Source organism: Eublepharis macularius, chromosome 2, assembly GCF_028583425.1.
Source record: "Eublepharis macularius isolate TG4126 chromosome 2, MPM_Emac_v1.0, whole genome shotgun sequence".
Taxonomy (NCBI): domain Eukaryota; kingdom Metazoa; phylum Chordata; class Lepidosauria; order Squamata; family Eublepharidae; genus Eublepharis; species Eublepharis macularius.
This window is the reverse complement of record NC_072791.1, coordinates 142,185,739-142,201,958: the sequence shown is the minus strand read 5'-3', so window position 1 is coordinate 142,201,958 and position 16,220 is coordinate 142,185,739. Positions and strand designations below refer to the sequence as shown.

General features: G+C 39.3%; 1 protein-coding gene across 3 annotated transcripts in view; it reads left to right on the top strand.

Moving 5' to 3' along the window:
- CPT1A (carnitine palmitoyltransferase 1A) overlaps positions 1-16,220 on the top strand; it is a 72,245-nt gene that overhangs the window by 21,400 nt on the left and 34,625 nt on the right. For all 3 annotated transcript variants that reach the window (XM_054970593.1, XM_054970592.1, XM_054970594.1), the window contains exons 4-8: positions 7,112-7,283; positions 8,959-9,060; positions 11,183-11,320; positions 13,866-13,943; positions 15,978-16,085. In XM_054970593.1, the coding sequence (XP_054826568.1) occupies positions 7,112-7,283; positions 8,959-9,060; positions 11,183-11,320; positions 13,866-13,943; positions 15,978-16,085 (598 nt within the window). The remainder of the gene's footprint in view (positions 1-7,111; positions 7,284-8,958; positions 9,061-11,182; positions 11,321-13,865; positions 13,944-15,977; positions 16,086-16,220) is intronic.

Genomic DNA, 16,220 nt, shown 5'->3' with positions numbered 1-16,220 from the left:
TTGAACTTGAAGAGGTTATCTGATGGTATGAATGGTATGCATGGTATGAACTCCCCCCAACCACAGCCGGTGAACAATGTGGCCTTGATGATGTTCTTGTGGAGGGCTTTCACTCGTAGTCTGGTGCTATTGCAGAGTTTGGGTGGGCTGAGATTCTGGAGCAGCATCACTGGAGCCCCCACTTTGAGGAGAAGATTGTGGTTTGGGAAGCCAGGAGGGTTGAGCATGTTGAGGAACTCCATAGGGTAGTGGACCGCATCATCCATTTGCACCACTGAGTCCACAGATCTGTACTCCATTTCTGCCCCTTTGAGGGAGTTAAGTTGCATTTCATTAATGATGGCAGCCTTGTCTTGGGGGTCAGAATGGCACGCTTGCACAGTCAGTCCATGGACTTCTACGTGATAATGACGATATCACGGTATATCGTGGCTGTTAGGTCTGCTAGGGTCTTCACTACTGTGCCCAGGCCTGCAGGGATGGTCACCTTTCCTTTGGACTCAGGATATGCTCTGTCCCCTATTTTTAGTAGAAGTTCAGAGAATTCTGCAGAGGACACCTCGCCTCTCAGGTGGACCCTCATGTTCTTTCTTAGTGAGAGTTTCCTGATGAGGGGCCACAGATACAACACCTTGACACACACAGTAACCTCGTCAGCTCGAGTTCCCTTTGGGACTACTGGCAGAGTCTACCGGAAGTCTCCAGCCAGTGGCATGGTGACTCCCCCCCCCAATCACTCTCTTGTTGCCCCTGACATCTTTGAGGTTTATGCTCAGTGCCTCAAAACACCCCTTAAGCGCCATGGTGCTCTCATCCCAAACAATGAATGTACAGTTCCACAGCACTTGGGCCATGTTGCTTTGTTTTGAGATGCTGAACAGTGGTGTTTCTGCATGGATGAGGTTAAGAGGCAGCTTGAAGGTAGCGAAGGATCATATGCCATACCTAAGTGAACCTTGACCTTCCATGGACGTGAGCGCCTCTCTATTTGTCTTCCAGGATTGCTTTGCTCATAGAGAGACTCTGCCACTCTGTGCAACTGGGTGATCTTGCTAGTACTTGGTCACTGCTGCTCGGTGCACCACTGGAGTAGGATGCGCATATTTCTTTGCTGCATCTCTAAGTTGCTTCCTCCTTTAGCCTCGGTTTATCTTGCACAACGTCTGCCAGAAGGCTTCTTGGTAGCAGTAAGAGGTGATGGCTGTGAGAGGTGTGAGGTGGAATTGGACTGAGGGAGGGGTGGTGTGGTGGGCACTTTGTCAGGTCATGCACCATCTCCCCATGAACATTTAAAAACTCAGTTGCCATACTGACTTTTATATAAAATCCCTATTCAGGAATCTTATGCTGTCTTTCTTCAACTGTCTGCAGTTTCCTTTACCTGATTCTTACCTCGGAACACAGAGTTCCACAGCTGACCCATCTGGGAGGGGGAGGGCATAAGCAGGCAGGAGCCTGCCAGCCACATAGGAAAGCTGGGGCCCACAGGGAGGATTGGCTACTCTAGAGGGGAAGACTGGGAGGTGTATTTTTACCTCAGACACATTCAATGACTTCCAATAGCAACTGCATACTGTTTAGAATGTTGGGGTGATGACCAATCAGGTCGCGTATGCAAATGACCTCAGGGAAGAGTGGCAGTTGGCAGGGAGTGGGGAGGAGCAGCCTGCCAGCCACACAGGGAAGCTGTATCCCTATGGGAAAACACATTTTACTGCTTTTTACCCCCTTAGGGGTGATTTTTGGATGGGTGATCTGGGAGTTCCAGGTTTGAATCTCCACTCTGCCATGAAAATTCACTGGATGACCCTGAACCAATTTCACACTTCCAGCCTAAGCTACCTCATTGGGTTGTGATGAAGATTAAAATGAAGTTGAGAACAGCAATGTAAACAGCTTGGGGTCTCGACTGGAGAGGAAGGTGGAGTATAAATGGCATGAATAAGTAAATAAATGATCATCCAGCAGGTACATATGTGGTGCTAATTCCAACTCCCCTTCTCTGGATGAAGTAAAATGGCAAGCGTCAAGACAGCCTGCTTACTGGGAAGTTCTGATAGCGGCTGCTACTGCTTGTAGTAAAACACTGGTATTGATCATAACAGCAGCATGTGTAGACTAAGAACTTGTACTGTACAGCTCTAGGGAACAGAAGCAGGGCAGCTAGTTGTGGTCTCTCAGAGTTCCAAGCTGATTGCAAGATTCAGTCCTTTCTCTGGTTTGCTTTAGAACTTGTTCCTTCTGGAGTAGAAGCATCTCAATTTGAAATAATAGCAAAAAATCTTAAGGTGTAAAGCTGATTTCCAATAATATGTGCATGGTAGGGTGATCTTGTGGAAGTGATATTACTAGGTGGTTGTACTTTCACACGACCATAAACATGCTGGAAAAGGTCTCTTCATGGGCAGTTTTTGCAGCTCCAAAATGACTGGCCACTAATCGACATACCAGGATATATTTTCAGTAGAGTTTCTGAGAGAAGTCCTCTTTGTTTTTCTTTACAATTATCTGTTAGTTTTGAGGCTGCATTAATTCATGTATGTAGTGCAGAGCAACCATACAGTCATTAGGATTATTCAGCATACAAACTGAAGATAGCATGTTAACTGGGTTGTCAGTAAAACAATAGATTTCCAACCTCATATGTTCTCATTTCTCAACATTTGGTGGAAAGTGGGAGAGCTGAGGACAATTTGTTCACAAGGGTTTTGAAAAAGACTGTTTGTTCACAAGGGATTTGAAAGAGCTGCTCTGTGCTCTCCCATACCAAATTATACAAAGTTACTGACATACAGTGCTACATCTTCTTGAACAATGTTAATATCCAATATGTCCCAAATGATTGCATGCCCTGTGGGTGGGAGTTGAAAGAGAAATCTTGGGAATTTTACAAAAGCACCTTCATGCATTATATTCTAGTAAGAAAAAAAAACTATCTGCAGAAAGAATTTATGCCTATTGGTTGCACAGAATATGTACAAAGTCACTGGAAGTCTGGAGAAACTAGCAAGACACCTTTATCCTGGCCTCAACATAAAAAGCATCTCTAGATGCCAAGGTGGATTGATTTAAAAAAGTACAACTTACAATTTCCCAGTTGTTGTCCAGATGCTTACTAACAAAAATACATGCCAAATGATTGCTATAAATATAAGGATATAATTGTTTAAAACTGCATAGAGTAGTGATAACATGTTGCTCATGGATGCCATGGTGCATACTAGTGTGTGCATCATGAATGAAGCACCTACTTCATTCTTCCCTAGCAAAGCAAAGTTTCAGGCCTGGCTTTCCTCAGTTTCACTGGAGTAGGATGTGCTTCAGAAGTTCCCAGGACTTTGTTTCTGCAGAACTTTTTGTTTCTCTATTATAGATTGGCCAAGCACATCATGGCAGCCATTTTGTAGATGGCCACATTCCCTATACCAGCCATTTTGTGGTGGCACTCACTACCTATTTTCAAAATGTCATGTGCTCACAGGTTTGACAAGGTTGGAGACCTGTGGCATACAGCCTTTATACAACCTCATAAAAGATATGCACTTTAAAATATTTAGTTAATATTGATGCTATTTTAGAAAATTATTCAATATTGTTTATTTTGTAGATAACTTTAATGTTCATTGCTCCAAACAGAGCCATTTTCACAACTTGTCACCATAACAGGATTTTATGGTTGGAATCATGGTTGGAAGTGCTGGTTGGAATCAGCACTAGAAGGTAGAGCTCCTTTCCCAGGATTCTTTCCTGCTTTACTCTGCCCCTTGTTCTTTGCCATGTAACTGCCCTGTTCCACCCTACATAAGTAAATAATCTCAGCCAGAAGCAAAGACTGGTAATAAATACTAGGTGGATTGGTATTCTGCATAAAATGAAATTCAGATGCCCATGATAAGCGTAATTAATATGTGTAATTAGAGTATTGGGCCATTTGCAGGGATCAGGAAGTTATTAGGCATAATGTGTGGGTTTATTAGGCATAATATATAATATGGATCAGTGGATGACCTCTGGGGTAGGCTCTTGTATCAAGCCATAAATATAAGTAGAAAGGCTGTCGTGTTTCATGATTCCCAATGAAAATATTTTCGCATATTTCTTTTGCAAGGAACAGCCTTTCTTAAGTTCTACAGAACATTATAAGTTGAAGAGAGTATATATTTGTATTGTGCAGATTCTGTTGTAAACCAGGTAATTTTTACAAGGGACGTTCATAGCTGACAGGGGTTTTATCCATTTAATTTTTTAAAAATCTGTTTTTATCTACCCTGGTAGAGATATAGAAATTGATATTTTAAACCACATAAACCACTCTATAAGTTACCATTTTACTGGAAAACTTGGAATAGAACTAATAGGAGCAATATAGACACCCCAGGACAATGTTTTGCTACTGATAGTTTATTGCTTGTGTCTGGTTGATGTGTAGCATTAACTTGGGACAAATTTTGGGTTGAGTGACACTCTTGTGTCAAGGACATTTTGTGTGATACAGTGGGTTTTTAATACAAGAATTGCTATTTCAGTTGCAAGGAACCTTTAAAGAAATATTGTCAAATAAATGAACCTCATGTTAGGGTCATCCAAGGAAAAACTTTTAATAAAAAATCTCCCAGCGGTTACTTAAATTATTGGCCGAAGCTCTCTATTGTTGATGACAAACCCCTTAGCTACTTTTTAAAAAGGCGGGTGTAGGTCTCCCCCCCGCCCCCAGACATCTCTAATTCCACCATGTTTATTGGTGACTACTTGTCTAACTAAAGAGAGCAGACTGGTTCCCAATTAATCAATATCAGATGTGATGAATGCACTCCAACCTTCATACTTAATTGATATTGCACTGATGTTTTACTGGAGTTATTTGGCTGCCTTTTCTTTCTTGCTACGTTTTGAGATTTGGATTTGTTAGAACTACCTTTCCATCTGTTCGTTCCAGAGTATATGCACACATTCTTATACCAAAAATAAATAGGAGACATAGCAATCTAACATGTTTTTATTTCCACGAGCTTTATTGACTAGAGCCTATTTTATTAGATGTAAGAGGTTTGCAAACATACATATATATATATGCATATATAGAGTGTGTGAATGTGTGTGTTTTATGGAGGTTAAAAGACCATGAAATGAAAGAAGTATGGGCTGTAACATTATTGTGTAAAATTCAAATATAGTGGAGAAAAGTATAGTGAGCATTCACAAATCAGTGTGTTGGAAACACTAAAGGTCATTCAGAGAAATTTTTAAAATTTGCAGTTGTGGTGAAACAAAGTTTCAGATGGGTAGCGTTGTTGAACTGCAGTAAAATAGGAAAATCAAGTCCAGTGGCACCTTAAAGACCAACATATCTGATGAAGAAAGTTCTGATTCTTGAAAGCTTATACCCTAAAGTTCTTGTTATTTAGGGAGCCACTGTATCTCAATCTTGCAGTGAAACAAAGATAGAGAATGGTGAACAAATTATTTGCACTATCAAATGAGAGTAAAAATAATTGGCAAATTATTGTCATTGCAAACCAGTATGCGGCCCGTTTAGGCCTTTGTCAAGCAGAAGAGGAAGGCTGGATGAAGATTTATTTATTTATATATTTATATCCTGCCTTTTCTCATACCTAAAAGCAGTTGAGGCATGTCAGGTATCTGTCATTGCTTGTTGCTCTGCCTAGACATGCACATGTGTTGAGTGGCCGCAGAGAAAAGCATAGTACCAAGCCCTGGGATTAGATTTTGCACATTGTACTTGTACAGAGAAGGAATCTGTTTTGTGGGTATTACTGTATATTTAAAAGTACAGCTATAATGTATAGACGTTTTAAAGACATCACCAGTAAGGAGAGTTCATAAGTGCTTTTGTAAAGCTTCGAGATCTTCACTGCTAACTCGTGTGATCATTTGGAAATATTAAGGACTTTACAAAAATGTTCAGCATTTTATTTCAATAACTACCATTTGTTGAGAGAGGTTAAATTTAAATATAGGCAGCCTAACCTGTTTAAAGTTATTGCTTTTATTAAACTTTCAAATAAAATTAATAAGTGCCCAAGTACTTATTGGTCATCTCAGTGCTTTTACACTCATTGGGCAGAACATTGGAAACTCAGAGCAGGCTGATTTATTATATTGAGCAGGTGGATAGAACATTGTTGCTTTGTTTTTCCTTTTTATCTCCCTAAATAAAAAGAAAAAAAATAGATTTATAGTTAACTGAAAGCTGAAAATTTATGGAACAAATGTGGAATATTGTTTTAAGTAATTAAGCTACTCATGGGTTGTCCAGTGCCTATGATCTTGGGAATACTGTGAACAAATATATTTTTTAAAATGGTTACATGCTTCATTTTAATCCACTTGTTTAATTTTGTTTTCTGATACCTGGAGCTCTTAAGCAATACCTTTTTGACTGTCCCAGTGAATGTTTGTTCAAATGCCACCTGCCAGACTTGTAGCTGCGGGCTTGTAGCAAAAATATATCTTACGTAAAGAATAGGGAATTTTAATAATAAAGCATAAACTTCTCATAAAGTACTCATATCCTGAAAATCTTGTTAGTCAACCCCCCCCCCCCAATTGTAAGGTGTGCATCTAAGAAAGAGTAATAGGTCCATATTTTAAAGAAATAGTTCAGGAGGTGTTTTTATAAAAGGAACGGGACAGTGAACTATACCATTTTGACTCTATGACTTCTGCTTATACCTATGTAATACATTTTCTGCATTTTTAAAATATTCAATGCTTTGTTTGCTGTAATCCTAGTTCAAGTACATTACGTTTTATGTCTCACCCTATTGATTGTTTACTATATGTCTTATCCTATTGACTTTCACAGTGGAATTCACCTTGAGTCTCAGTGAGGAAGGCAGATTATAAATAACATAAATAAATATGCTTCACATGCAGTAAAACGTAGATCCAGCCCCTGGTTTGTTCCTGTAAGGTTCCTGGAACAAGTTCTGGGAAAGATCTGCCTGTAACCATGAAGAGCTACTGCTAGCTGGAGAGGATCTGGTTCTATATATGGCAACTTCATATGTTAAAAATAGTCATTGTTAATAAGAGTGCATCCCCTTAATTTATTTCTCTGTTTTACTTTTCCTTATTTTTTAAAAAATAGCGGCTATATGTCCAGCCAAACGCAGAATGTTGTTAGTGGCATTCTTTTTGGGACAGGGCTTTGGGTGGCCCTTATTTTCACAATGCGCTACACTCTGAAGATGCTGCTTTCCTACCATGGATGGATGTTTGCTGAACATGGCAAACTCTCTACAGGAACCAAGATATGGATGGTAAGGAATTTCTATAATCTTTTATTTAAGTATGGACTTAATGTAAGACATGCCTGACAATATCTGTCTTGTTAGAGGCTTTTTGGAGCATATTCAGTATTTTTCTTTCTAGTTTCTTTTCCCTCTTTTAATATTTAGTGGAAATCGCCCAGTGCTTTTGACAAGTGCCTATCCTTTTAACATTTCCCTTCAGTTACCTTTTCATAGAATGGTTCTCAACTTGAATGCAGGTTAGCTAGAGCTGTTGAGGACAACTGGAACATCGTAATCAGTACTGGAAAAGGCATCAGGAATATAAAGCTCATAGATCAAATCTCACTTCAGGACCTTTATGCTTTTTCCTCATGCTTGCCGTTATGCTTTTGGAAATGGGGAACAGTAGTTGTAACATGATTGACCGGAAGCATTTTGAAAGTGTGTTGGGGTGGTGGTTGTGGAAAACTGCTTTCTTAAGAAGCCATCTTATGTCTTGACCAGGTTCACAGTAAAAATAGCTTAATGAATACTGTTTTGCATGCATTTTTGACTGTAAAAGGGCTCAGCTGGAACATGATGGAATAGTATTTTGAATATTTTCATGGGGAGCAGATGTTTGTTGCAGATGAAATGTCTGGTAGTTTTCCTCACATATGATTCCAAGAGCCTTCTTATTCGAATACAGATTCAGTTTGAATGGTAAGGTCCAGAGCATTATGTCAACATTGCTTGGCATTTGCATTGGCTGGTTATTTGGCATGTCTTACAAATTCAATACTTTTCGTTTTTTTTAAAAAATGGTTTTTTATAATGCTAAGCTTGAGTGGTGTGAACAACTATGCCTAATTCTCATTTTGTGTCTGGATTTTGCTCCTGGGTATCAGATAGAAATGTCAGTCATTGTAACTAGAATGGAGATTGTGTACATTTTTTAAAAAAAAATACAAGCACACTGTTGCTTTTGATCTACCAGGACACAAATTCTCAGATATTTGAGATACTTTAACCTAACTGATTTACTAACGAGATAGTAGTACTCACTCTCACTAAACAGTGTTCACTATTCTAGTAAACATCCTTTCTCGGTTTTTTTTGTATTGGTTTTCTCCATGTATTTCTTTGTTTCCTTGATGTAAAAAATGAGAGAGTTGGTCATTATGAGCATATAGACCTTTGCTCTCACTATGAGTAATGGAGCATTCTGGGAACATTTAGAACATTTGAATTACTTTGGTTAGATGTACTTGGAGGAAAGGACTTTACTGTGCTATGTTAGAAAGTGTTCCTGCATAGTGACAGTCCACTGCAAAGGATACCATTATGAGGACACTGCTGTAAGACAAGTTGATACCATCTCCTTCATGAGTTCAAATCACATTGTTGACAACTATGCTGTAAAGTAGTAGCAGTAGGTGTTTGCATGCTTATATTCTGCCATGCAGAAACTACAAGATGCAAGCCCTTGCTGAACATGATGAAAGTAATTTAAGATTCCTCAGATTTTTCTAGTTAGAAATTATGTTTATTTGTCCTGAAGACAACAGATAGATATTTAAACTCATTCTTTGGCTGCTGTTGTTTAGAAAGAAGCTAATGCACACATTTATGAAAGAAAGCAGTGACGTTTATTCTTGTAATTTCAGGTTCTGCATATCTTATACTTGTAAAATGAGTATAATATTGTTCTGTTTCATTTCAGAACCTGGTAAAACTTTTCTCAGGTCATAAGCCAATGCTGTACAGTTTCCAGACATCTCTGCCGCGTCTTCCTGTTCCAGCTGTTAAAGACACAGTAAATAGGGTATGTTATGTACTTTGAAACTCTCCCCTTCAACTTAAATCCAAAGGGAACAATGACTTTGATTTGCTTTTTCTGAAAAGCACGCGTAAGAAAAAATTAACATGATGTGATTAACTTGGTTCCAGGCTAAATCGTGTCTGCGTTCACTTACAATGAAATCAAAGATAGCCATCTGCTAGCATATCCCTCTTTTATCTATTGTTTATATCCCTAAAGGCAGGATTTTCAAAGTCTTCACATTCCCATGTCTTTATCATCTATCCGCTTTTTGTAATCATTAATTGACTTAGAGTTTTAAGATTATTTCTTCAGTGGACTTTAGTCTGAGAATTTCATCAGGCAAAGAACCAACATGTGAAATATTAGATGTTAGTTTATTAGATAGGTGTCTTCAGGAGGAGGGCAATGGGCAGATAGGTGTCTTCAGGAGGAGGGCAATTTTGCCCTACTAGAATTCTGAATTTGTTCATCTTTTTATGTACTCTGACACGACATAGTTTCAATAAGTCAGCAAGCACAAAGCTCCAAGTCGCACACAAAGGGAACACTTATCTGGCAGAAGACCAAGAATCAGGTTTGACCCTGCTGAAGAATATCGATCTGGAGATACTCATAGACACAGAGACTATATCTCTTAAAAGGAAAAGATCTCAGCCTCCTACCCCCCAAAAGGGTAGTAAAATTCCAATCAGACATACTTAATAGTCATTTTCCTCATTGTATCCTGCTTATAATTCTAACTTTTCTGTATAGAAGCAGCTGTATATATTCTAACAAATACAGTGTTCTAGTTTACTAATTAAGGTTCGGGGGTGGGAAAAGTTAAGCATTATGTTATTTCAGATTCAGCTCCAGGAAGTATTATGGCTCTTCTACCTTGGTAAGTGATACCAAGTACCTGAGTGGGGTATATACCCACAAGGTATGGAGAGCTGTTTAAATAACATGATAAAGTGATTTAAGTTTAACTGCAATTCTTCTTTTTTTTGTTTAGTGCATAACACTTGATTAGCGAATCTAGCAATTTGTATCTCTCTTTATAGGGGTAGGGGGAGGTTAGGGAGGGAAGGTTTGTTAAGGATGGAGGGAGGGGTGGGCAATTTCAGCAGGAGGGAGGGTAGACGACTGTTTACGTAAATGTTAAGGCATGTTGGTAAAATTTTCCAAATTATTATTTTTCATAGCTCTAACTATAATCACTTTTAGATGTAGAATCCTTGTGATAATGTAATGCTAAAAATCTTTGTACAATATCTTATTTTGCTATTGAATATCTTCCCTTTTGTTGTTATTGAAAAAGTTAAAAATAAATTTTTTTTAAAAAGTCAGCAAGCAGTCTAGAGTGATCTGTGAGTGACACCCCCCCCAAATATTTGTGCAGACACCCTTGGTAGGAGATTATAGTAGCAAACAAATATTTGAGTATTTAATAGGTAAAGCTAAAACAGTTGAGTCTGCTCTTATAAAAGTAATTGATACAAAATACTTCCTTTGCATTAATTTCCAAATGATATTTGCAAATAGCACATACTGCCATGTCTAGGAGTTTGCAGTAGATACAAAAAGCTTTCTTGGCTTGAATGAAAATATTAATGACATATTTTCACATTCTTTAGGCTCCTTTACATGAAAGCAATTTTTAACCAGAAAAACTTCCATGTTTTGTGTTACTGTTAGTCTGAGGGAGAAGCCAATTAGAGCATCTCCAGTGCCCTGGAGCACTGCAGCCTTCAGTACTGCATTATGTTCCTCCTAATGATCTGTTGTTCTCATGGGGAATGATCCAGGATATTCCTGAGTGTAGTTAGAGGGCTTCAGCCAGCGCCCTTTGCTAGTCCTAACTTTCAGGAGCTTAAGTTTGAAGTTGCCTTGTCCTGCACATGCAACATGTTTTTTTGGCTGTCTAGCCTCTGTAGTGCAGAGGATGCTCACAACATTAATAAGCCCCAGATCAGAAAGGACCTCTGTTGTTTGCCATACCTTGTAGCACTGGCTATTGCGACTGTCTTGCAAATTCCTGTTTAAAGTATTATATTCCATTGTCTGTGTATGAGAGGGGGAAAAGTGGTGTTTATAGGGATCTCCAGAGCATTGACACATCATCTGTTCTTATCAATCCCAGTATTTGGAGTCGGTTAAGCCACTTATGAATGATGAACAGTTCAGAAGAATGGAATGTCTTGGCAAAGATTTTGCTGTTAATTTGGGACCAAAACTACAGTGGTATTTGAAGCTGAAATCCTGGTGGGCTACAAACTATGTAAGTAAATGTTTTAAATTATTTTGTGAAAGCACATGATTCAAGTTAGTTTCAGGTGGGTAAGTGTTGGTTTGCAGTAGAAGAGCAAGATTAGGGTCCAGTAGCACCTTAAAGACCAACTAGATTTCCAGAGTATGAGCTTTGGGGAGCTTTGACTAGAAATCTAGTTGGTCTTTAAGGTGCTACTGAACCTGAATCTTACTTTTCACCTGATTCAAGGATCTCTTAATACTACTTTGTTTAAATTTTCAAAAGCAAAAGATATTTGGAATTTCATTGTACCTTATTTCTAGAAATTATTGCTCTTGTGTTGATTATAGAGGCTTGTAAGAGCCTAGATTTGATAGGACCTCCAATAGGAGTGAACTTTTAAGAAACCACACTATACTTAGCAGGGGTACAAGCAACAACTGCAGAACCAGTTTTAGTGCTGAAAACAGCAGCAACAGCTTGTATTGGACCTTGGTAAATGTTAAGAGTTTACGTGGAACTAAAAGGCCCACTCATCCAGGAGAGTATTTAGAACAGGGAGAGAACCCAATCCTAACAGAACACCTCTAAACCCACCGGGGGATAGTTAAGCAGCCATCATTTACGATAACTAAAACCTAGCAAAGAGACCTGAATTTTTTCGAGAATTACCTATGCTGAATATCCACAAAGAAGTTACAAAGGTAGCTTGACCAAACTAGTTTCTGGCACTGGGTTAAGTTGAAGCCAGAAAACCAAAAAATACCACACAGTTATGAAGAAGATTTTGTTTTATTGAAATTGTACATAAAAGGTTATATTTGAACAGTATGTAAATAGAATAGATAAAATAATAAGCTAGCTAAAACCTACACTACACTTATTGGCAGAGACTTTACCAATCTAATCCATGATAGTAACTTGCTGGTATATCACACAGAATTCCTAGGCTGTTTCCGCACATCCTAACATTGCGCAACCCTCACGGAACGAGGGCATCTTCATGGTGTGATTTATTACCTCATTGTGCTACGATCCTGTTTTCATGGCACGATGACGTCAGAAAGCGCACCATGAAGATGTCCTCATTCTGTGAGGGTCGCACAATGTTAGGACATGTGGAAACAACTCTAGTCAGCATTCAGGTACGAAGTCCAAGGCATGAGATCAAGTTGTAATCCTGAGGTGAAACCACTTTTAGCCAAAGCAAGGTCAGGCTGACAGCATGAGGCCTAAGCCAAATGCTAAGAGTGACAAAAGCAAACAGGCCTAGCAACTCAGGAAGGCTTGATTGATCAGTCAGTGCCCTGCAGTTACATGTGATTGTGACATTCTGCAGCTACATCAGCATAACCCTACTAGAGATGAGCACGAATCAAATTACAACCCAAAAAAACGCACGAACCAGGCTGGTTTATGGTTTGCGAACTGGTAGTTTGTGGAAGCTCGTTTCCACGAACTTCCACGAACTGGTCTACTGGTTTGTTTGAGTCGTAAAGGGGCAGTTTAAATGGCCATTTCCCCAGGGAAATGGCCATATAAACTTTTCCTGTGGCTTGCAAGCGGCAGGTCCCTTTAAACTATCAGCTGGCAGGCAGCAGGGGGGATCCCCCCCTTGCCGCCTGCCAGCTGATAGTTTAAAGGAACCTGCCGCTTGCAAGCCACAGGGCCCTTTAAACTGCCCAAAGCCCAGCCCCCAGCCCTACCCCCCCAGCCCCAGCCCCACGCTTACTTTGCCCTGCGGGCCCGCAGCGTCCTCCCCCTCCTCCCACGATCAAGTGGAGTGCAAGTGAACAGGGAGGAAGTTTAGTTTGGTATCACACAATGCTAACGTCACTCTTGCATGCAACTCTGGTTGCCTGCCTCTGTCAATTGATGCAAGAGTCACAAGCTGGGAAGCTACTTGAACACATGAAGCTGCCTTATGGTCCATCACAGTCAGTATTGTCTGCTCAGACTCTACAGGATCTTGGGCAGAGGTGTGTCACATCACCTACTGCAAGATTCTTTAACTAGAGATTCAGGGGGCCTTCTGCATGCGGAGCAGATGCTCTACTACTGGGCTACAGCCTTTCGCTGTGATAGTGATATCCATGTGATGTTACTACTTGATAGTGGGAGCTAGTAAATTGATCTCCTGAGTGAATTCTGACAATAGCAACACTTATTTCTGCTTGCTGTCAAAAGTCTGCTAAGATCTTGACTACCTTTTAAAACTTCTCAAGGATGTCAAATTTGGCAAATGACAGTAAGATGCTCTGCCTATCTTCTAACCTGTTCCTCTCCTCAGTTAGAGAAATAGCAAAGAAATATCCACACTACTGTGCTACATCATTCTCCACATCCATTGTGAAAGGACTAGTGGCCACTCATTTGTCTTGATTAGCATTTAGGATTATTTTTGTTTTCCAGAGCAAACAGTGCTACCCTAAGCAGTGTTTGCTCCCTTCTAAAGATTGCATCGTAAATGTTTAATGTATTTGAGACTGTGTCAATATCCAAATGACCAGAGGCTTTTATTTAATTGGTGACATTTGCAGATTTGTAACCTAGATCCTGTTTGTTCTTGTTGTAGGTTAGTGATTGGTGGGAAGAATACATCTACCTTAGAGGACGTGGCCCAATTATGGTTAACAGTAACTATTTTGCAATGGTGAGTAAATGAATTAGTTTTGGTGTGAGTATCATACTTCCCCTGATAGACAAAGATGGCAAACAGTCATGCTGGCCCAGAGGCAAATTCTTGAAAAAAGAAGTTGTGAAAATGCCTTTTGTTAAGACCAACCAAAATATCACAAAACCGTGGTATTATAAGGGCCCTCACATTTTTCTTTTAGTCTCTGCTTCACAAAAGACTAATTTATCTTATTTAGTATTGGAGAGATTTTGATCAACTGCTGCCATTCATATTCAGAAAGCAATAGAGCCATTTTCTTCTTTCCTTGTGAAACTTGAAAGCCCATTTTACACCTGGCACCACCTAAACTAATCTAATTTAGTCTGCAGCACATCTGCTTTTCCATTTTACAACTACATCTGCCAACTTTGAGCTTAGCCACCCTTCTTTCCCTCCCCACGCATTTTTGTTTGTTTTTTTCTGCTAAACATCCAGTCTGATGAGGTTTCAAGCTTGCATGATATTTTGGTTGATACACTTCCCATTGAGACACTCCTTGTGTCAGTCTATCACTTCTCATAGGCATGCAGTTCAGCCTAGATAAACCTAAAATCGGGATCCCCAACGTAGAAAGTGGGTCTTTTGCCTGCAGGACTTCTAATTGGTGGTGCAGTTTTTTAAAAAAACAGTGTGTTCGCAGCAGCTGCCACCACAACACAAGGATCTTTATGCAAGAATGAGTGTATGCAGAAATTATTTTAAAGCAGTATTTTAAAAGTTATCCTGTTAAACAGAGCTTCTGCCTGAAATGTTAAAGGCTTACTACAAACATCACCTCTTTTGGCAGCCATTTTGTGGGTATCCTCACCACCCTGTGTCCGAATTCCAAAGGTGCCTTCAGGCTCAAGAAGGCTGGGGGAGGGGAACCCTGCCCTAAATTATACTACATGCCTCATGTAAACTGCCTGAATTGGGACATGTAGCCGTACTTAAACATCATGTCATTCTTTTTTTTTTTAAAGATGTGGATAAGTCTTTTGAACTTGTGTGCCAGGGAAGATCTTCCTATTGAAGCATGCTGCATGATGTTGATTGCCCATGTGACACGTGTGTGCATGAGTGTCTGCATGAAAGAGTAACTTTATCATGCTGGCTGGCATTCAAATGAAAAAGGCAATGCCTGTTGTTGAGTTAGAATTCTAGGAATGCTTAAATCATTAATTCTAAACATTCAAGGTAAAAGTCAGATAACATGTTGCTAAGTTTGTGTTTTTCATGTCACTGAAATGTTTCAAGATACTACTGTTCAATTTTAATAAATATATATATTTTAAAAGATACTACTGTTCTCTGCTAGGAGTCACGATAGACAAACTGTTCACCACATGGTTATCTGCAGAGAGTCTTTGTGGTGCAGGAGGTCCAAGGCATTAAAGCAGCTGCATAGAGTAGCTGTCACATAGAAATCGTACACACAGCCCCACATGAGACAACTGTGTAATAGAAGAATTGGCCATGAACACTAGAATCTAGATGGTGAAATATTTTGGTAACACACATCATGTGGAATCTTTGTGTAGCCTAATTACTATGTAGCAATGCTGTTTTCTTTTTGCCATGGGTTTGTTCTTGTTTGGAGCACATTGAATAGTAGCACTAGAGGAGCCAGTTGTTAATTGTGTTAATCATAATATAAAAACTTGGCTTTGGGAAAAATAGATCATGCCAGACTGCTGGTCCACAGCAAAACTGAAGAATAGTTTGTTTAAAAGAAGTCGCTTTTAAAAGGTCTTCCTGTTTAGAAAAAAAATTCTCATGAATATTTAGAAAAAGCCCTTCTTCACTACTATCTTATAACTAGCAGCAAGAGATAATAAGCATATATATGGAGTATGAAGTAATATAACAGATTCATGAAAACAGCTGGCATATCAGGTTATGTATAAAATGAAAATATACACATGGAATTTTGCAGCAGTAGGATACTGTGCAATCATGACGATAGATCTTGATCATGCGCACAATACGAATCCACTAAAATCTGTTCCTTTCTGTCTCTTTATCTTCTAGGATTTCCTATATTTTACTCCTACTTCCGTGCAGGCAGCTAGAGCTGGCAATGCTATCCATGCCATCTTGCTGTATAGAAGAAAACTTGACAGGCAACAAATCCAGCCAGTATGTACATTTTCCTCACATAGTTACATACTCAGTCTTGTATATAAGGTACCTGTTACCCAATGGAAAAGTATCTGAGGTCTAGGAGGAAGGCCTCATGCTTTCCAATGTATATATCATGGACTATATCCAGAG